Source organism: Falco peregrinus, chromosome 4, assembly GCF_023634155.1.
Source record: "Falco peregrinus isolate bFalPer1 chromosome 4, bFalPer1.pri, whole genome shotgun sequence".
NCBI lineage: Eukaryota > Metazoa > Chordata > Aves > Falconiformes > Falconidae > Falco > Falco peregrinus.
The window spans coordinates 90,130,927-90,152,527 of NC_073724.1; the positions used below are offsets into that span (position 1 = coordinate 90,130,927).

General features: G+C 47.6%; 2 protein-coding genes, 1 long non-coding RNA gene and 1 other non-coding gene across 4 annotated transcripts in view; 1 reads left to right on the forward strand and 3 right to left on the reverse strand.

Annotated features, from left to right (window-relative positions):
- The window catches only part of GTF2F2 (general transcription factor IIF subunit 2), an 87,585-nt gene extending 82,795 nt beyond the window's left edge, over positions 1-4,790 (forward strand). The window contains exon 9 of the mRNA XM_055801791.1: positions 3,956-4,790. Coding sequence (XP_055657766.1) covers positions 3,956-4,075 — 120 coding nt within the window. The 3' untranslated portion in view covers positions 4,076-4,790. The remainder of the gene's footprint in view (positions 1-3,955) is intronic.
- A 289-nt stretch (positions 4,791-5,079) lies between these two features.
- LOC129784297 (uncharacterized) lies at positions 5,080-7,401 on the reverse strand. The gene is made up of 2 exons (XR_008746826.1): positions 7,214-7,401; positions 5,080-7,110 (listed from the first exon to the last, which is right to left on the reverse strand). It is a non-coding gene; the product is annotated as an uncharacterized LOC129784297 (long non-coding RNA).
- Positions 7,402-12,423: 5,022 nt separating this feature from the next.
- TPT1 (tumor protein, translationally-controlled 1) lies at positions 12,424-16,656 on the reverse strand. The gene is made up of 6 exons (XM_055801792.1): positions 16,495-16,656; positions 16,080-16,153; positions 15,469-15,659; positions 14,663-14,768; positions 14,091-14,207; positions 12,424-12,659 (listed from the first exon to the last, which is right to left on the reverse strand). Exons 1-6 carry the CDS (start codon positions 16,520-16,522, stop codon positions 12,657-12,659), a joined length of 519 nt encoding a protein of 172 aa, XP_055657767.1. The 5' UTR covers positions 16,523-16,656; the 3' UTR covers positions 12,424-12,656.
- On the reverse strand, positions 12,725-12,854 carry LOC114011156 (small nucleolar RNA SNORA31). Its single transcript, XR_003552976.1, has one exon. It is a non-coding gene; the product is annotated as a small nucleolar RNA SNORA31 (small nucleolar RNA).
- Positions 16,657-21,601: the final 4,945 nt, after the last annotated feature.

The following is a 21,601-nucleotide window of genomic DNA, read 5'->3' on the forward strand; positions in this document are numbered from 1 at the left end:
GCTATCCTGATTTTCAGTCTGGGTTCCCATTAAAAACTGTAGGGAGTTGACATCCATTTCCATTTTAAAATACTGTCCCATGGTTCCTGCTGCTCAGCCAGTGTTTGCTCCATGTGTGAGCGCCCCTGATGCTGCCGAATTGAACCTCTGGTACTGGCAACATTTGTTTTTTTGTCTGAAAATAAAGGATCTGTTCCTAATGCCCACTGTGACTTTATTGCTTGCAGAGCAGCTATACCTGACACAGAAAAGTAAGATGCCAACAGGTGAATAGGTATGCTTTCCCCACGCTGCTAATTTATCTCTACAGAGCGTTCACTGCTTTATTTTCTGTCGTAGTGTCTAAGATTGTCTGGGTATGTAATTTCTCCTCTGAGTTTCTAAATGTTGAGGTTATTTTCAGATGCAAGGAAAAAAAAGCAGCTGCTTCTGTCTCCTCAGCTCCCATTGAAATGAAGTTCTAGGTGCTTACATCACTGGCTAATAATATTTAAAACACATTTATCTAAGGGCAATAACATCTTTGTTAGTAAAGTAACAAATCAATAAGGGTGTTTTTCTTATGTAATGGTAAATGTGAATAGTAAACCCTTGCTACAGAGTATGTTGCATGTCACACGGGAAATTGCTGCCATCTTTGTTTTGTGATTGTGAAATCAAAAAGCAAGTCTATTCTGAACACAAACTACTGTTACATTAGGGAAACCTGGGTTTATTTGTTTTCCTTTTTTATGAAAAACAACAATTCGCAGTAGTAGACAAATCTGTTGCCACCTACCCAGATGTAAGTACTGAGCGCTCCCTGGAAACACTGCAGTAATTCTAGATTTGGGCTTCACGGCTCAGAACATAATATGCATTTTATGTGAGAAATCAAATACTTGCGAAGAATGGAACCAGTACGGAACCGATGGTTAATGTGAACTGTGTTTTTTCAAAATAGGATAGATTGTTTGCAGTTTTTTGCTTTTATTTCAGCTTTAAGTAATGGTTATCCTAAATACAGGAGGGGTGTCTCCTCAAAGTTTCAGAAGCGTTTTCAGAGCTTGGAAGTTAACTCCTCCCTCAGAAATGTGTATCCCATAATTCTACAATAACATTTCACTTCTTACAGAAAAAAATGTGAGGGAAGGTGTAACAGAGGAGAGGATTCCTTAAATGTACAAACAGATTACCTACAGATTCGCTTCTGTGTTAGAATTTATGTATATAAACATATTGAACCCCTTTCCGAGAAGAAATTGTGGGGCCCTGGTTAGTGCTCCCCAGGCTCTAAAATTCAGTGTTTTGGGAGGAATTGGGGAGTTTCTCTGGACGATACAGTGTCAGACTGAGTAGCATGCTTCAAGAGGTGTAGGCCAACCGGGCACAGCACAGACCCAGGTGGAGGGTCATGATATCTGGAAGGAAAAGTGATCCTGCAGGAAAAATCCATAATGTCCCCTGAACTCATCTCAAGCCACTTGCTCTCAAATATGGTACGGTCCAGCAGGATTATCCCTGATTTGTAATTGTCTAAAAACCCCAGCAGTTCGGCTCGCTCTGAGTCATGCAGAGTGATTTTTTGGGGGTTAACGCTCTCAGCTGCCCTCCCTAAAACCACTGCTGCTTGTTTCCCCCTCAGTGGAGATGGCAAATAGGAATATGTTGCAAATCCTCAGTTGCTGCAGTTCACAGTCCCAGCTTGAAGTGCCCTTACTTGCGGCACAGACATTTATCTTGCTGTTCAGTTGGGGTTGGTTTTTTTCCGTTTTGTTATGCTGTTGAAACAGAACTCTTGGAAGTTTTGCCCAGAGAGAAGCAGAACTGCCTGGGGAATTGGGTCTGAAAACTAGTTGAAATTAAAAGTAACCTTTGTATAACTGGGGGTGTGAGCAAGTAGTGAGAGGTGAGAGCTGCCTCGGGCAAAACATCGCCCAAAGATACTGCCAGTGAACAGCAGGCGGGAGCTGTGGACCTTGCGGCCGTAGCGGTTTCATTCTGTCTGAGCCCTGTGGCAGCATAATGCCTTGTGAACTGGCTTCCTAGGTGCAGGCTTGGTCTCTCAGCCCAGGAACTGCATATGGATGTACTTGATGGGACCAAGTGCAATTATATTTTTCCCCCCGATTCTCATTAATCTGTGTGGTCTAGAGCAGAATTTAACCTTGAATCTGAGTGTTTCTTCCATCCACTCTGCCGTCTTTTGAAGTGTCTGTGACTACTGAAAGCTGCCTCATGCACATGCACAAGGATTGCAAAGCAAGCAGTGGCTATGCAGGTATACACACCTACATGTACCCATGTAGAAATCGCTTTTTTCACCTGCTTTCATCACCTTTTACAAAATGCATTGCACAACAGCAGCAACAAAAACAATTTGCCGATTTGCCCACTAATTGCTGTTACAGTGAGTACAATTGTCTTAGGTACCTGGCTCTCATATAATGACAGCATCTCTGCAATATGAGAGATGTGGAAAGGTGTGCTAAGAGATGTGTATAGATCTCCTGCTGCCACCTGCTGGGGTTTGCATCGGGCACCCTCAAAGAATGAAGAGCCATCCCCACGGTGCAAAATGAACTCCCTGCTCACCGCTCACAGCTCCTGCACAAAACCCCCTCTGCTCAAAGAAAAGACCCTAAGAAACTAGTTTGTATATGCAATCCATTACAGTCATCTCTTATTTGTTGGACAAACACCCCTCATTGCTTTGAGATAGGTTTTTAAGAATAATTTTGCTGCATGAGTTCAAATGAAGTATCATCATTACTGTGGGATCTGGATTATTTTTTTTTGCTTTATAAATTTTTGGTGTGTGCCTGGAGGGAGTAATGACTGGTTTCTCTAAAAGAGAATTTTTTTACTGAGTGAGAACATGCTGATTATTTATTTCTCAACTTTTCCATTTAGCAAAAAATGGGAAGAGTAGAAGGAAGAAACTTGGCCATCAGCCTTTCTTTTTTTCCTATGTCATCCACAAATATTTGATTTTTTTTTTAATGAGTTGGAGTATGTTGATATTTGTGCTTAGTGGAACTGTAGGTGCAGAAAATACAAGGGTTCCAGTAACTCCAGTTCAATATATGCACTCAGAGAGGATTAAACTGCTGAAACTAAAGCAATTATTAATTTAATGTGGAGATTCTTAAACTGTGGTCTGCAGTTGCCATGGCAATCCACTCAAGTTGGTCCTGATTAATATTTAAACAAACAAGCAGGCAATCGGCTCTTTAAGAAATGAAACAAATTACTGGTGTTTATTATGAAGAGTTAAGGAGGGCTATATTAGTGAGCTGTCGTGTGTCAAAGATGATACTACTGGTATCATAGCTTCACTTGGTTTTTTTCTTTGATTTTTCTTCCTAGCGTTAACACTTGAATGTATTAGAAAATTCTCTGGCACCTACTCAGCTCTCTGAAAATGAGGCCATAATAAAACGCTGAAGGCTTTGCAAAAATGGCATGAAAACCAACAGCTTGGGGCTTTGAAGGTGTCTGAATAAAGCAGGGAGTTTCAAGATAATCCCAGCCCAAGCAAGATGAAAAGCCAAGAGCTTGTAGCTTAGGTGAAGAAATTCCAGGAGGAAGATGTGTGAGACAACCTCAGCATCACCTACCCCTCTTTTCTGCAGCCTGTGAAGCATCATCTAGCTAGCACCTGCCTGTCTGCACCCCAGCAGGGCTGGCCGGGAATACCCGGGAGCTGTCACACTGGAGCTTGGGTGCTCCCTGCAGCTTCGCTGGGGCTTGAGCTGGGTGTTACACTTAATCTGCTGCTTAATCACTGTTGGTGCCCAGGGCTGGAAGTCTATCACAGAGCCATTACCGCTCTGGCTAGTGCCCATCAGCCAACCTTGCTGCCCACCGGATGAGTTCTGTGAACCAAGCTGATGTGATTGAGCAGATCATGAGACCTCGCATAGGAACTGTGCTAAGTGCCTGCCTGTATAATTTGATTTTTGTTTCCTTTCAGATATACTTGAAAGAAATTTTAAGAGAAATAGGCATCTACAATGTGAAGGGGACCCACAAAAACACATGGGAGCTGAAGCCAGAATACAGACATTACCAAGGAGAAGAAAAGAGTGATTAACAAAGGCATTTACAAAGCAAGAGCCAATTAGAGTGATTGCACTGAGGGAACTGTGGTGGGTTTACAGATAGGACTGAGCACAGCGCAATTCTGCAAGATTCAAGTTAAAGCAGCTGATACTTTGTAATTTTCCGTAGCTTCATTTTTTTTCCAAGGAATATTTCTTGTATGTTTCTATAAGTGTTTTGTCTTTTGACAGGAAAAAAATATTTATAGAATAACTTGTATTAGATTTATCTTTATTAGAAATCTTTTGAGTTCTGATCTTTTCTTTGTTAGCTTTATGGCTTTTCAAAGCCTTGATGACTTTGGAAAACGTGTCCTAGAGGAAACCATTAACTTTGTGGTTTTGCATTCGAGTAGAACCAGGTTAATACCCTCATTTCTGCTGGGATCTGTCAGGGCTTTGTCTGGAAGTCTGCAAAGGTGCACAACCTTCTGTGCAGTGTGTGGGTGCAACAGACATGATGCTCCTTTTGGGATCAGGCTTAGAAAAAACAGCCGTAACCACAAGTGCTCATCATGGTCCTTAGACTCCATAGGAACAACAGGTCAGTGGGAAGACAACAGTCTCCCTCCCCCACCAAGTGATTACTGAGAAAAAAAAAATGAAGTGTCTGTCTGTTAGGTACATCAAGGAATAGATTTCTCTCGTTTTATATCATCATGTTACCTATGTTTAAGCATATCAATAAAATCATTATTTTAATTTGTACCATGCAATGTTCTGCATTATTGACTGAACACGTTGTGATTTAGATAGCGTAGGTATGAAGGGTTTTTTCAAACCATGTTTTTATTGCTGGCTTTGCCACTGGGGGTTTCTCTGTGTTTTGGGGAAGATTTCTTAATGCATCTGTGTCTCTGTTTAGCCATTTTTTAAATGCACATTGCAAGGGTTCAACATCCTTTTGGGGAAGAAACAGGAAAGGAGATGGGAGGGGACTATTAAATTATATTCTCAAAGCTTTTATGTTAAAGAAAGAGCAAAGAAAACTGTGGAAAAAAACCTCATTAGTATACCGGTATATAAAGCAGAAGGTGATGTTTTAAAAGCACAACTTCCACCTCATATAGGAGGTGGATTACTGAGTTTTTGAAGAGCAGGTAACATTCCGGGGATGTGTGCGCTTTCATAAATGCTGCCGTTGAATCCCGTCTCCTCAGGCTCTGCAAGCAGGACCCAGCTTGCTAATGGCTGTGAGAGAAACCCAGGAAGTCAGCCTTCGTGTCTTGCTATAGAACACAATGTGCAGGACTGGTCGAACTTCATGCAAGGCTGCAATAATCATATAGCATTTGGGACAACCTCATTTGGATCCAGCACACGATAACTGGCAAAAACTCTCCAGCTCCGCTCCACTTGTTCTGCAAGGGGACCTTACACAAGTGCTGTTAGCAGGATTGCCATCTGCTGAAGGAGTGGAGGAGGCGGCTTGTTAGGCATTCAAGTCTGATCCCTCAGCCCCCACGTTCAGATTCATTTAAACTTTGAACTCACAGCCATGATGAGCACCAGTTCCCTGCTGGCTTTGCATGTGCTGCTGTATTTGCTTGCTGCCGAACTGTGCTCATGCAGATGCTCTTGAATATTAATTGTTGAAACATTGGTCCACAAGCAGGTCCCATAGGCATGAGCAGAGATATCAATGTGCTAAATGCCATTAAATGAGATTAAAAGCACATCCAGCTCTCTAACATTACTTCTCCCACATGACCAGTTCTTTTGAGTCATCAGAAATTTTATACTGGGCACACCCAGGCAGTACCAGCATGGACCTGAGCTGATGGGAGGCGACAGTGATGCAGCTGGCCCAGCAGAGACATCCCGGTGCCAGTGGGCTGGCAGTGCAGAGGCTGCCACTGGTAAGCGAGGACAGGGGGTGGATTTGCACCCAGCATGGGACAGGCTGGTCCCAGTGCTGCCATGCTCTGCTCCCCACCAGCTCACGGCTCTAAACAGGTGCCTGCTGCCACCTGCCTCCCCTGCTGATGGGCCCGGCAGGGCTGCATGAGAAACAGCAGCAGAAATTAAATGCAGATATTAGCTGCAGGCTGGCCAAAAGCTGTGTGGCTGTAACTGACACCACGTCTTTGACACAGCTGGGAGTGGGATCTGAGCTCACTAGATGCTGTGATCCCAACGGATGTTCCCTACAAGTCATCCATGCTTTGAGTCAGCTATGTATTGGCCTTACCAGCTGCTTGGAGTTGGCTCCAGCTGAATATACCTCCTGCATGTGTCAGCTGTGCCCACCCATGTTCACATGTCCCTGTCACCAGGATAGCATTTTCATTAGTCACTGTATTTATTCGACTCCTAAATCTTTCTCACTAACACAGCATCAGAGCTGAGCCGTTGCTCCAAGCTCACCTGGAAGATCATTCTGCTTGTTGAACTTCTCACCAAGCTGTGGCTGGGTACAACCTGCACTGTTTCTCGTACCAACGGCAGGACTGCAGGACACTCCTGGCTCCCCCAACAAAGACTATGTGTGGTCAGCCTTTCTCAGGGAGTGTTTAGTTACTCACACAAGGATGACAAACTCCAACAGGAAAGATCAAAAAAAGACCCATTCCAGAAGAGCTCAGCACTTGGGGCTGCAGCAGGTGTCAAGGCTCTCATCTGTCAAGAAAGTCAAACCCCTCCACATTCAGCTCCCATCAAATAAATTCTTAAGTTTACCACATTTTGGAATAAGGAATTGAAAAACGCCTTTAGATGAGAAACAGAGGGCAGCTCTAAGCCGGGGGGGGTGGGGGGGTGGGGTGTCAATGAACACAGGTGCCTTTGAGCATCCCTTCAGCTAAGCACACCTAGGGCTTGTGTGAGGAGATTCAAGCACCAGCAGATGAACACACAGTGATCCTGTTCTCCTGCCCTCAAGAACCTCAACAGAAGGAGCTGCTTGGTACTGGTCTCCAGACCTCTGCCAAAACGCACTGCTTGGACAAGTGCGGTCATCCAAGAGGGACTTGCTGCCCCTGATGGTGTTACGTAGGGGTTTGGGCTTCTGCAGCCGGTATGTTTGCAACTACAGACAAATAGAAGGGAGAAGGTGCAGACCTTGGCTTTCAATCTTGAAAGAAAAAGAACACCTTGTTTCTTTTCCCCTCTGCTCCATTAACTAGTTTTACCTCTGGAACTCATTCTTGAAAGTGGCATTTCCACAGGAACCTAAGCACCTCCAGGAGGCAGGGAAGGCTTTCAGCAGCTGTGAGACAGGTAACCAAGTAGAAAAGGAACATGCAAGGGCAAAAGCTTGATTAAAAATGACAAAGGAAACTACAGAATACTTCCTCAGCCTCCTGGACCTACGCCTGCACCCACCAGTCTGTGGTGGGAGGGTTGATAGCACTGGGGGAGGGCAATGAGACCCGCCCACCCTGGGCTTCACACATCTAATTTAAGGTGTTTGGGTGTGGTTGTTTTTGGTGTTTTGGTTTTTTTCTCTCCAGAGTCTCACTCACATAAAACCCAGCTTTGACTCCCGAGAAGCCTCCCTCCACCACTCAGCCAAGCCCAGCCTTGGGAAGAGGCTACACTCCAGCGATGGGAGAGGCTGCAGCGAGGCAGGGCCCACCAGCCCAAGCACCCCCAGCCACAAGTTCCTAAAGCTACCTAGCCCACTAAGCAAGGGGCCATGAACACAAATCCCTCTACCTGTGGGCAGCCACTATCTTGCCTTTTCTGCTTAAATTCAGGTGTGTTCGTGGGGGCCACAGCAGTCTTATGCCACCAGAAAGCATGTGCCACGAGGTGGCTGCTGGGCCAGGGCAGCCAGAGCCAGCAGCGAGGGCTGCACCAAGCCCTTGAAACATCTTTTTGTGGGCAGCTTGACCAAGGCCCAGCAGCTGCAAGCAGTTCTGGGGCTGCAGGAGGCAGAGAAATCAGCCCTCCCTGGTCGGCTGGAGGGGCCAAGGGTGCCAGTCCCAGGTGCAGACAGCTGTAGGTAGAGATGAACCTCAGCCAGTGCCACAGTGGGGCTTTGCTAGCTGCACCTCCGCAGGGAGCAGCGAGGGAGCATCCAGCTTTAGCTTTTTCTTTTCTCAACTACTCCATTACAAAGAATTTGGGAAGCTAATCGTTACATACTTCCCAAGCATCTAATTTTTGGACATTCCCTATAAAAAAATAATTAAAAAAAAGCAGCTACATTGCTTTGGCAGGGCTGCCGGCATGCTCACACCTTGCAGAGGATGGGAGAGCACGGCCACTCTGGAACGCCAGCAGTGCTTCCTCCTGGCCTGCTGGTCACACAGGGCAAGGAACCCCAGCTGTTGGCTCCCAGGGTAACAGGATGGGTGCAGAGAAATGATTTCTCATAATTTCTCACCACATTCAGCTGCTGCCTCTTGTTGGCATCACACACCAAGATTCTAAAAAGGCCTCCGAGGGCTTTTGGCTTCTTTCTGCCAGAAGTGGAAGGTGATGAGCGCAGCTCTGATGGCTCGAAACACCCAGCAGCTACGCGCATCCTTAACATCCTGCTGTGCCCCTCCACAATGCTCTTCAGGGCCTGCCAGCATTTGCTGGCACCCAGTAAAGCTCCCCCAGCCCTGGCCACAGCCACTTGGCTGTCATCTTTGCACAACAGCTTCCAGCTGCAGCTTCAACCAGAAGGCAACCAGGGCCCAGGGACCACAAACCAGCACGCTTGTGCTCCTGGCGATGAATTCTGGGCTGTTCAGGGCAAAGATTTTCAGACTTGGCTAGCGGGTTTTTTTCCTCCTACTGAGGCATTTATGTCCAAGCTAAATGAACATGGTGTTCAGTTGCTGCTCTCCCACTGTGGGTTAGCAGTGACACCAAGATTTACTTACTTGCTGGCTGGTGCAGAGCAAACAGCAAACCACTAGTTTGTAACAGCAGCTGCATCCTGGGGCAACGGCTGCAGAGCTGAAGCGCAGCCAGAGGTCCACAGGAGCAGGAGGAGGCATCTTACCTGCTCCAAGTCAGCAGCAGCACGTGAGAGCAGAGGTATCTTGATGCAGATGCTATTGTATAATAAAAGCATCCTCCCTACATAGCTGTCACTGAAGACACTGCCCAGGATGACAGCAGGCTGGCCTAAGCCAGCTCAACAGAGACTTGCTGAGGGAAGGAAGCAAGTTGAGCATTTATTTTTTTTCTACATCTGCTTGAAAAAATAATTTGACAACAATCATAGCCTAAGCTTATGCCAAGTCCCTTCCGGCCTTAAGCTAAACCAAGCCCGGGGGTGGGACAACCCAAAAAACCACCCAGCTCTGTTCCCTACATCCGTTCATTTCTTGCAGGCTCTCCCTCCTTGTGCAGAAGCTGAGGGCTGCACAAGGCTCCAGGACCACCCCCCACCTGGGCTCTGGCACCCACCCCCCGCCCAAGCTGCACAGGCAAAGCCAATGGGCAGAGTACCCGAGGGGGTAAGGGGGTATCCAGCTCCCCATGGCCCCACCAGCACCTCTCCCAGCACGCCAGCTGTTCCCTCCACAGCATCAACATGCCCAGGCTTGCACCCTTTCTCCTCAAAGCAGGCAGCCAAGGAGCAGCAAGCTGCTGCAGCGTCATTCAAATGTTAACAGCACAGTCACTGGTCCACAGGGGTGGGATATTTTACCAGCGCTGGGCTGTGGGGCTGGAGACACTGCAGGGATGCTTTGAGAGGGCAAAAAAGAACAGATTTGTAGGTGGGGCAAGATCCAGCTGGGGCAGCAAGAAGAGCAGCATTGGGGTGGGAAAGCAAAAGGCCAAAGGGGACCACAGGACACATGCCAAGCACAGTAGCCACTTCCTCCAGCCCAAAGACATCACAACCTTCAACACAAAAGTACAAAATTAAAATGGAAGGTGTCCATCTAGTCCCGTCTCTCCCCTCCCCCCCCCCCATTAGCCATCAGCCCTCCCCTGCCAGCAGCCACCTCATGGGAGGTGCAGGAACAGCCTCCTGCCCTGTGCAGGGCTGACACCCAGCCACTTCACCTACCCCACGAGGCTTTGGGGAAAAGCCGTTTGGATCCTTCCCAGCTCCACAGTCCTTCCAGCCACGGAAAATATCTTCCCAGGAATGCAAGATACAAGCCTGATAAGCACACTTTAAAACAAGATGGGGGTAAGTTTTAAAGTTGTCCTTCAGTTCAGGCTGTGTTTAAGCAATAGGGTAATTTGTTATGAGGAGGTTTTTTTAATCAATTCAGTAACTCCAAAGCTGTAGCATTAACAGCCTTACAAAGCCTTGCCTTCTCAAATCACTTTGGCTTTTCAGCCCCACAGAACAGCTGCTTGAAACGAAGAGGGGCCAGAACAGGAGGAACTGGGTTATGAAGAAATATGCCAACTTCATTTTCAGCCGAGTTGCATCGCAGGCCTCCCACTTAACAGCAAGCAGCAACTCCCAATGCAAGGCGCTGGATCCCACCTTTCCCCTCACCCTGCCTCCACTGCAGGCAGCTACCACAGCAGTGCAGCAGAGACCGCTGCTTGTCACTGCCACAGTCCTTCCCTGCCACCGGGTGTGGTTTAACCTCTCCTCACTGGTGCCTGGCACATTTGACACTGCAGAGCAGCAAGACTTGCCCTTTTGCCCAAGAAAGCGAAGGCAGCAATGCATTTTTGGGAAGCACAGTGCAGCCAGCCACAAAACCGCTTCTCTTGCCAGGGCTCACTGGAAAAGCAAACAACAAAATCCTGCATTCTCAAGAGCCCTTGAACTGACACTTTCCTACAACAGGCTGAAGGGAGACTCCCCATCAGAGGCTCCACCACACAGAAAAGACATACGAGATTGATGGGAGCATGTAACCCAATAGCTCAGCATGCTTGCACACACCAATTAAATATCCCAGTTAGCCTGGAGTACAGACAGGATGGCACGCAATTTGCCATAAGCCACTCAACCCAACAGCGAGGCAGTGCTCATCATGCTTTTAAGCACCTGCTTTTCAAAGCAGCACCTTGTCATTTGTACACAGCTGCCACACAGCAGTTTGCTTCAAGCCTGTGCCCAGGGTTCCCAGCCCCAGCATAACCAGGCAAGCAGGCAGAAGAGCCATTGTCACTCCCACGTACCAGCTCCATGCAGTTTTGAACACTTTGGCTCACTGACTGGAAGTGGAAGCCAGGGATGTTAGGGGCTGCACAGCCACACAAGCACTGCCCTGCCTACACTAACCTTACTCCACTGAGAAGCAGAGTCTCAAACTGAGCAAGTGTTCCCAAGCTCCCAGCACATGCAACATCCTCACCCAACCCTGTTAAACAAAGCCTCTGCAAGGAAAACAAAAATTGGCTCACACTGATTTTATTTAGGCTTTGAACCTGCCTCCCTTTCAGCCCCATAGGGTAAAGGCAGAGGAGTATTAATTTACATCACTCAGATTACACCAAAGTTGTACCTCAGCCAGCAGTGCAGCTGGCCCGACTTACTCGGGAAAGCCAAAAAAAAACCAAACACAAACCAACACACCACACCACCACATATGTAAATGAAGTTCCCACAGAACTAAAATAGACAAACCAGATAGGAACCTCCGAGATAACTAGGGCACACTCCACTCCCACCTCCGCAGACACTATCACTCCTCCCAGCCTGCTGCCACATCTATCTCACCCCTGCAGAAACCTGGCTCCACCTCAACCCTCCTGCACCAGGGCCCAAAAACCAACAAGACAGACACAAAAACTCTGAAATGGTCATTCCAACATTTCTCTCCTCTAGTAGTACAGAAAACCCCCAAACCCTGCAAACTGACCAAGTTCTAGTTAACCTGCTCCTGAATAGCTGTCAAATACAAAGGAGCGATTACCACAGCCAGGCTGTGCTGAAAAACCTCATAATTTCACCCTCTTCCCCAGTGTTCCCAGTACTCGGGCTCAGACAGTGTGCTGGTGTTGACTCCTGTTCCATCCATCCTCCTACTTTGATCTTGAAGTCATACTACAACTGAGAACAGACTCAAGTATCCTTGTCTGACACAGCAGCTCAGCCAGCACTCAGCTTGAATAGTGCATAGTCCATTCTGGGTGTATTTGTATGAGGTTTTTTTGTTGGGTTTTTTGGTGGTTTTTTTTTTTTTACCAATTTTGGTATCTCTTCCAGAGAAGTCTCTGAGCAATCATGAAAGACGAAGGTGGTCCACTCCATTATGATGGCATTTCTTGGACTTTGCCTTATTGACCTCTGCCTGCTCTTGCACTCCAAAGCCACAGGTAAAAACTGCGTGAAGTCTGTCTGGAAACAGTCAAGTTGTACTGTCAGTAGTATAGCCTGGTCCTAGCGCACTACCAAATCCTTGGACAAACACCTTGCTGCAACCTCTCCTGCAAGTTACCCTAAGAAACACATCAGACCAAAAGGCATCACCTAAAATGGGTTTAAATGAGTTTTATTTTAGACAACCTACATGACAGATGTTTGGGGTTTTTTTTTTTTCTTTTTTTTATAACAATGCCTCCACTCCAAATCAGGGTCAAAATAAGTGAATAAAGCTCAAGATGACATCAGTCCAGTTAGACATTGCCGATTCCTGGTGTTGTGCCAATGAAGAAGAAACAGCAGCCAGCTATGAAGACAAGTGATCCAAAACCATACTGTTTGATTTGTTACTGAAACAAAAGTAGCAAGGGTTAGTTCAATGTCAAGACAGTCACAGTAAGTTTCTATAACTTACTTGTGTATTCCCTAATTCAATCTGAGCTGCCACAGTCAGGCAGGCAGAAAGCGCAAGGAAGTTATTTTTGCATCTTAGTGCAAACCAGAAAGCAACAGAAAGAGTGCTCATGGTCTATCAGAGGATGCTGATCATTTTTTATGATCATACAGAGCAACTGGTACCAGCTGCTGAGCAAGCCAGACTGGATGCTTATTCATCCCCTTTTTCTTGACACACCAAGTTTCAGATTTCCTTTCAAATAAGAGTATGTCCTAAAGAAGTACTAAAGTTTACAAGTACATATGTCTCTCTTCAGAGAGCTGTACACAAAGAAGCTGTAAGGTTTTTTGCCCACTGGAACACCCTGATGCTATTCCTGTAACTCCACCTACCTGAAGATGGTGTTACCCGAATCCAAAAGGTCTGCCCAAGTAGGGTAGATGCATGCAAGCTTCTGGTCTGAGAAGGTACCTGCCAGGTGACCACCTATTCTAGGGCCCAGGACAGACATCACCCTTCAGTCAAGCTGCAGGAAGCTGTGTGTCTGTTTTGGCCAGTAAAAGCATTCCCTTAGTTGGACTACTGCTCCACAATAGAATTTGGTTCATCTTTACATGACTGGCATACCAGAAAGCCTGTAAGAGGCTTTACAGATAAATTTAGCTGGCTATAAACAGACTTCGTAAGTCCACAATGACTGGGCAAAGCAATTGGTGATTCCACACTGCTAGTCTGCATCAAATTCCACAGTTCTCCAAATAAGCTAAAAGTACAAGTGTTGGGATCCAAATACTGTTTCACTGCAATCACATTCCAAGAGTAGTTAAAGCAGACCACAGGAGCTGTCTGAGCTTAGACAGCTGGAGATTCCAAGTAGAATAAGGTTAAGTACTCAGTCAAGTATCACTGTGATCCCAAATTTAGGGCAATATTTAAACAGTTCTTGCATAACAAAATAAGGGCATCAGATTAAGTGAAAGAAGAAAAAACATGACCAAATACTTCAGAATTAACCCCCACAAGAGGGACCAAAGTAGCAAGTGCTCCATTTCAGAGGACATTGTCTTTAATCTAATAGTTTAAAACCATAACCAATTACACATTTCGCCAAGGCAATTCTTCCTACATTTCTTAGCCATTAAGTCACCATGAATCGCTACAGTGAAACTATGTCCCCTTTTACTATAATTGAATAGTATACAATGGAAGTTCCAGCCACTTTGTATAACACAAAGTAGCAATTAGGGTGTACTTACATGAACTTTTAAGTTTTTGAACTGGCAGCTACTGTTCAACAGGGATACAAGAGAACAAGTGATGCATTGAAAGAGCTAATCATGTAGCAGCAGTTAGGCACATTCATCCATTTCAGGTCAGTACTTACACATTTCTCAATTTCTAAGCCATCCTTAAAGAAAATCATATACGGGGTCACACCATCCTCACGGAAATCCAGAAGAGCCACCATGCCATCTGGATTCATGTTCTCTCCTACAAAGAACTTCAGAGAAATATGTTACTGAGACATTTAATGAGCTATTACCAGGAGAAAGTGCCTTTTTGTATAAGAAAGCTACAACATCTCCCAGTTCGAAGTCTCCACGACCAGCTGCAGCAATTTTGCTTTTGCAGCTCATCCATTTTAGTGCCACACCACACTACTATGAACAGCAGAGTAAGACACAACGGACAAAGTTATCCTTCTTTCAAGTCTTTTAACTCACAGTTATCGCCATTTAGGAACTGTGAAGTGTAGTTAACTACAAACAGTGCAAGCTGAAATAAGACCCCCAAACACCAAGTCTTTCGCTCTTTCTCCTCCCTGCTTCTCAGAAACCCTAACGCTCTTAGAGAAAGGATGTCCCCACAAGAGAGGCCCTCAAAACTCAAACTAGTTCAGCAGATGAACCAATTGCAGCTTGCATCATTGCAGTAAAGAGACAGAAGTTTCATTACCTGGTAGTTTTTGAAGTTAGCAAGGATGTGTTTGATTTGTTCTGCAGCCCCAGTCATGAAAGGCTTTACTCTCTCTGGCTTGTGTTCCTCAAGTCTGGCTTTGATTCTGGAAGGAAAAACACACTGAAAACATGTTCTAGCTTAATAACTTCACTGTGCAGCATCACATCATAGCAAGAAGAGTTACTAGCAGTCAAACTGATTTTGCTGCCTTTCTCCTGTTCCCTCTCAAAGCCCCCAAATTTGAAGGGAACTAGCAGAACAGTGCCTGCCAGTCATCAAGCTCACTTCTAGTGGTAGATGAAAATTAGCAAGCCACTTCCACAGCACCAAGAGTACTCTCTGTCAGTATTGGAAAGCATTTTCACCTTTCATACTAACCCACTGAACCATGAGCAACAGAAATTACACCTTAAATTAGCAAGAAGTTTCATTCACACACATTATTTTTGGACATTTAAGTGTCAAGTTAGAAAAGCTTCAGGAAGCTTTTCTTGACCACCTAACCCCCTTCCACATGAAGGTTTGGCATGAAGAAACCCAAAAGAAAACAACAGGGTTACAAATAAGATCTAAAGCACATGACCAGGTCCTCTACCTCAGCCAAAATAAACTTAGATATTCCAGTATCAATTCTTTAGAGCTCCAGTTCTGCCAAGCGTTAAGACATTACAGAAGTTCACAGCCGGTTTGGCACGTGTATCAAAACTAACACCTACTGGGAATAAAGTTCAACACTGTTTTTAAAATCTCAAACTAAATAAATTTCACAATCCCTTTTAAAGATAACGCCTACCAATACTTACGCTTTCATGTAATCCTTGATGTATTTCTTGTAGGATTCTTTTGTAAAGCTGGTTTCCTGAAGGTGGTGGTTTATTACTATATCGACACCGGTTATGACCGTGGCTTCTGTTCCATCTCCCTCAGGACCTTCAGCAGAGGCATTGCCACCAATTAGAGAGTCATCAATTTGACCCTCTGTCCTGGTGACCATCTAGATTTAGAGACATCAAAAAACTTAACGGCTCTGCGAAAGTTTTAACGCTACCGCTCTTACACATCTATGACCTGACAGCAGGGCATGACTTCAGAGCCACAGTTAAGCACAAGGAACCCGACTGCAGCCCGAGCACGGTTTAAGCCAGACGGCTCTCCCAACACCTGACCGAAGCTTTGCTACACCGCCGGCGCCGCACACCAGCCTGGCTGCCCCGGGCCCTCTCGCTCACCACCGGCCGGCCCTGCCTCGGCCACAGGCACCCGGCCGCGGTGGGTGCCCCCCTCTCGGGCCCCCGCAGGAAGCCGGTCCCCGCTCCCCAAGCCGTGCCTCCGCCACCGGCCCGGCTCCCCGGCCCAGAGTCACCGCTGCGAGGCCCGCCCCCCCCCCACCGCCCGGGGCGGCCGGGCCACTCACCTTCCCCTCCACTTCCAGGCACAGGCCGTTCGCCACCTCCCGGATCTTGTAGATGTCCGAGAACATCTCGTCCTCTGCGGGGGACGGACACACACAGGCGGGCGCCGCCGCGTCAGCCTCCACCCTCCGCTCCCCCGCGCCGGCCCGCGGCCCCTTCCCCTCACCGCCCGGCCGGGCCCACGCTCCCTCCGGCTCCCCCACCCCCGGGCCCCGCGGGCCCGGCCCGAGCCCCCCCGGGCCCGGCCCTGCCCCCCCCGGGCCCCCGCCGCCGCCGCCCGCACTGCACATGCGCGGCACCGCCGGGCCCAGCGGCCGGGCCCAGGCCGCGACCAGCCGCTTCCCCCGGCCGACCGAGCCGCCGCCCGCCCCTCCCGGCCCCAGCGTCGCCCCCCCCCCGCCGCGCCGCCGCTCTTACGGCTGATGCAGTCCCGGTAGATGATCATGGCGGCGGCGACGGGCGGCGGCGGCGCGGGTCTCTGCGCAGCGACCCGAGAGCGGGCGGGAGCGAGGCGGAAAGGGCCGAGTCAGCGCCTGCCGGGGCTCATATAGCGGGCACGTCCCGGCGCGTCATCGCGCACGCGCGCCCTCCCCCCGCCCTCCTCCCCCCGCACCCGCCCCGCGCGGCGCCCCCGCGCGGCCGGTGGGCGGGAGGCGGCTGGCGGCGCGGGGGGCGCCCGTGAAGGGGCCGTTAGAGCGGCCGTTGGCGAAGGTGGGGGAGGGGGGTGTCCCGCAGCACGAGCCGCTCCCCCGCACCCGCCGGCAGAGCCGTGCCGGCGGCAGGGCGGCGTGTGCCCCCGCTGACGGGGCCGGGAGCTGCGGCCGGGGGGCGGCCCTCTGCCCGGGGCGGGGGCGGGGCGGGGGCCGAGGGCGGGCCGTCGCTGTGCTTTGGCCGGGCGGTTCGCCCAGCGCCCGTGGCCGCTTCCCCCCGCTGGCTTGTGCCCCGGCCCGGGCACGAACCTTACCGCCAGCCCGGGACGGGCTCAGGCGGAGGGGGGAGCGCTCCGCGCCTCGCCCGCGCACCGCCGGGACGCGCCGCTCGGTGCCCCGCGGCGTCCCTCGCTGTGCCCGCTCCCGAGCAGCCCGATAACGCGCCTGTCGGCTGTCGCGACCGCCTGCAGGCGCTGCCCGCTCACCTGCGGGGGCCTCGCTGGAAGCCCCACCACCTGCAGGGACTGCTGAGGGTGGGCCCTGCTCACTCGCTGCTGGGGAGCTCCTGACACCTTGTTAGGGCCGTGAGGTGTTGTCACTGTTCAGGGTGCTGCGCCTTCTCCAAATAAACGATGTTCTTTAATAGGCAAACAATTAAGAAGCTGTTAGAGTCCTCCTGTTATTCCTCCCCCCGATAACGAGAGTTGGGTATGTTCAGAGACGCCACTTCCGTGCTAGCGAAAGGACTGCTTGGAGCAGGTATATTGCTTGGATTTTTGTCCACAGTGAAGTCAGATTAAGCCCGGCAGGCAGGGTCAAGGTGAAAGGCAGAAGGACAGTGATGCCTAGGCCTCTTATTTCCCCCTTGCACGTACTTTTCTGCAGTAGCCTGTCACAGCAGAAATTAATGCAGACCTCCCTTGAACCCTAATTCTTAGGGGACATTGACAAAATACCTTCAAAAGACACCGTGGGACCTACAATGCTTAATGTTGCTAATGATCCTGGACTTGACAGAGGCACCGGGGCACAGAATACAATTGCCTGTCCCTCACCTCCTCAGGCTGTAAATTACTCATTGCTTGCTTTGTGTATGCCAGAGGAGCTCGAGTTTTATCTCCTCCTCCCCTGCTATCACTTCCTTTGCTCCAGAAATCAGTGCCTTTTTTTTTTTTTCAGATAGTCTAGCTGCTTACATAATTAAATTTAAGTCGTTCTCTGCTGTTTTTCACCTTCATGACTACCGTTGCTATTTCAGACCTGAAAAAGGGGCTTCTGCCCCAGAGCTTATCGGTTTTGTCTCAGTGGCAGCTGGCCCGATAAAAGATAGCCCCTCTTCTTACAAACCGCAATAGAAAAAGAGCAACTTTCATCTTCAGCAGTGGGTTGAGTGACAGGGGAACATTTGGCTCCTTCACTGTAATGTAATATGCAGCTAAAAACATCCAGTTAGTAGGTGTGCTTCAATTTGGTTATATTTTGAAGAGATTGTTCTAGAAAAATGAATATTTCTGTAGCGGTATTGAAACCTCTTACAAATTCAGCAGTTGACTCAATTTACTGGTGTCAAGGTAGAAACCCTTTGACACAACTGCTAAGCTAGATGGACCTTCAGGCTGATTTGCCTGTAGCTCTACATTCAGAGTTGCAGCTGTGAAGTGGGAGATACTATTAAAAAATATGTCAGTTATATAGGTCAAGGCTCCTGTGTGAACACCAATTTGGTGTGGAGTTAAACTAAATAAATATCAAGTGGAAAAAGCTTTAAATGAGACTAGGAGTGTTGACATGACAAGGTTTTGCATCCTTTTAACTTGAATTGCTTTTAAAATTCATTTAAACTCAGACAACCCTGAATAAATCCCAGGACTAAGTGATATTTTATTTGGTATAGGTTTTGCAAGAAGAACTTCACCAAGGTACCATTGCTGAAAAGTTCCTGTGATGCTATATAAACAGGCAATTATGTCATGTGTTGATACATTGTCATGAACTAGATTAGAAAATGCATTAATTTACCACCCCCACTCCTCAAAACCAGCATTGTTTGAAGAAAACCTTAGTGTTCCTCACCTGCTTCATCCAGCCAACAGTTAATACATTCCAGCGTGGTAGGCTGGTTAAAAAGGTGGTCCCTCCCGCACCACATTCTTTTTAGGTGCTGAGTGACATCTAAAATGATGTGACAGGTTTTCCTGACAGTGCACCTCATCTTTGGAGACATGTAAATCCCCAAGGACTGAACAAAGTCCTGTGTTTTTATAGATGAGGCTTTTAATATCATTTGAGGAGGATTTTCTAGGCTGGTGTCTGCAGAGTCTTACAAGAAGCCTTTATCATGGAAGACGCATCTCAGCTAGTCGGGAATTAATGCACTGTTACTCATTTCCACCAAACATTAGCATCTGGATATGACTGTGTTCAACTAATTGTTTGTGTCTTGGATTAAAATGGCAGATGAGAGCTGATACTTTGCCGTTCTTTCTCTAAGTGAACAATATGTTTTCAGCCGGTTGTGGTGCCTCCTGTTGAGCTGTATGAAAAGGGAGGAGATCTTGCCTGCAGCTAAGGCTCCTGCCAGGTGCAGTCAGTGGAAACAAATGAGAGGTGAGGCTGGGCTGTCACGTAAGGGACAGCACCAGTGCGTTTGTTCTAACCTTTGTAAAAGGCTGTAAAAGGCACATAGTAGTGGTGATATTTTACATCACTTGCTGGATGCGGGAGAGGGTCCTATATATATATATATATATATGTATGTATGTGTGTATAAATATATATTTCTCCTGGTAGAGAGGAACTGGAAAATTGAAGACTAAACAACTGAGCATGACTGGCATTGAAGAGAGGCCTGGCAAGGCAGCCTGTGCCCAGTGCTGTCTTCCCCAGCACATCTCCTGGCACAAAGCCTCTTGCATTGGGAGAGAGGATGCATGGCAAGCCTGTGATCAGCTTGTGTCTTCACAAATCTGGCTGGAATTTAGGACTGAAACAGGAGCTGTGACTTCATAGCCCCCTCATTCCACCCATCCAGATAAAAACTGTAGCTCAAACTGGTTTTGTTCAAGTTCTTTCCCCAGGGAGTTTCAGGGCAATAAAGGTTTGATCTTTAGGTGCTAAAAACCTTACTAATTCGGATTTGACCTCAGAAAACTGGGCCATCCTTTTGACTCTTTCAGGTGTGTTTGTTACATGATATAGTCAGCCTTTCAGGCCCTGGCAATTCTTGGAGCTTTTTGGGTCTTGAGTAAAAATTGGTCATTTATATCTACATTGGCACAGTACTGTCAGAATCCCAGATCCCGAGACTGATACTTGAAAGAGTTGAGCTTTGATCATCAGTATAGCTTATCGGGTCTGACCTATTCACAAATAATAGAATATGTTAGACTGGATTAGATAGATGAAGATATCCCAGAAAAAGGCATCACTTTTTAGAATACAAGAAAGATCTTCAATTCAGCAACAACCCCTCCTGCACTCATAAGAAATGTAGGTGTTGTTACTCTGACATTTACAGTATTTACAGTTCTTTCCGTTGCAGCTGGGTCCCTGAAAATCCTCTGCATCTTTCTTGGCTGTACACATCCACAGCTGTTTTGCTTGATGGCTGGCTGTGCTTCTTCAGACAGACAGAGGTCACTGCACAGCAACGAAAAGCCTTTTCTCATCTGTGACATTAGGTGCACCATTTCAGTTTACCTAGAACCTCTCCGGTGGGGAGGTGTGAGGGTGTCAGGCTACACTGCAACTAGTGCATTTTCAGGAAAAACAGGACTGGAATTGTAAAGATAAGATCTTTGAAGCACGGTGCTGCCCAAAGCTGCAGCCACATTTTAGACTTAGGTACATAAATATCCACGTGACTATAAGAACTATGGTAGAAAGGCCTACTCCTGTCTTGGGTCTGCTGCCATTCAGTGTTTCACTGATGTGCTGAATGCTGGGAAAGAGGGTGCATTCATTAAAGTTGCAGGCATTAGGTTGGGAAGGACCACAAGGGTATTGCAGATTGAGAACTTAATTAAAAAATTATTTTGACACATTGGACAAATGGCATGAAGAGTTAGAAGGTACTTGGACAAGGCCAGTAGGTCAGTGAGCAGTCAAATTTACTAAAGGAAAATCTTTCAAAGGCTTTTAAACACAAGGATGCAGTACAAGGCTCAGGCAAACTCTGAGCTGCACGCTGCTAGAAACTGAGATGGTGTATGGGGGAAGTACTGCCTCATTACTGGCCCTGGTCCTCTGCTCTTCCCTAGGCTTCTGCTGCTGGCAAATGCCAGGGGACACTGGGCTGATGCTGCACTCCATATGGCTGCTTTGATGTCATGCTTCTGACTGCAGAGCAGAAATGATCAGCTACAGGCACAGGTCAGAGAACTGCACAGCTGTTCTGCAGAAAAGATCTGGGGTACTGGCAGATCCAAAGCTGAACCAGAATCATAGAACCACAGAACCATTTAGGTTGGAAAGGACCTTTAAGATCATCAAGTCCAACTGTTAACCTAACACTGCCAAGTCCACCACTAAACCATGTCCCTAAGAACCACGTCTACACATCTTTTAAATACTTTCAGGGATGGTGACTCCACCACTTCCCTGGAAAGCCAGTTCCAATGCTTGAGTACCTTTTCAGTGAAGAATTTTTTCCTAATATTATCTGTCTTACCTGTTTTAAGAAAAGCCCACACCATATTGGAATATATAACTGGTGATGTTATGTGTAAGAAACTGCTGCTGTCTTAAAGATGTGAGGGGCTGAGCTCTGTTCAGTGCTGCATATACCTCCTGGAGCACTGACTCCAGCTTTAGCAATGCACTTTGAAAAAGGTATGGACTAATAGGCCAGGGTTCAGAAGAGCAGTGGGAATGAG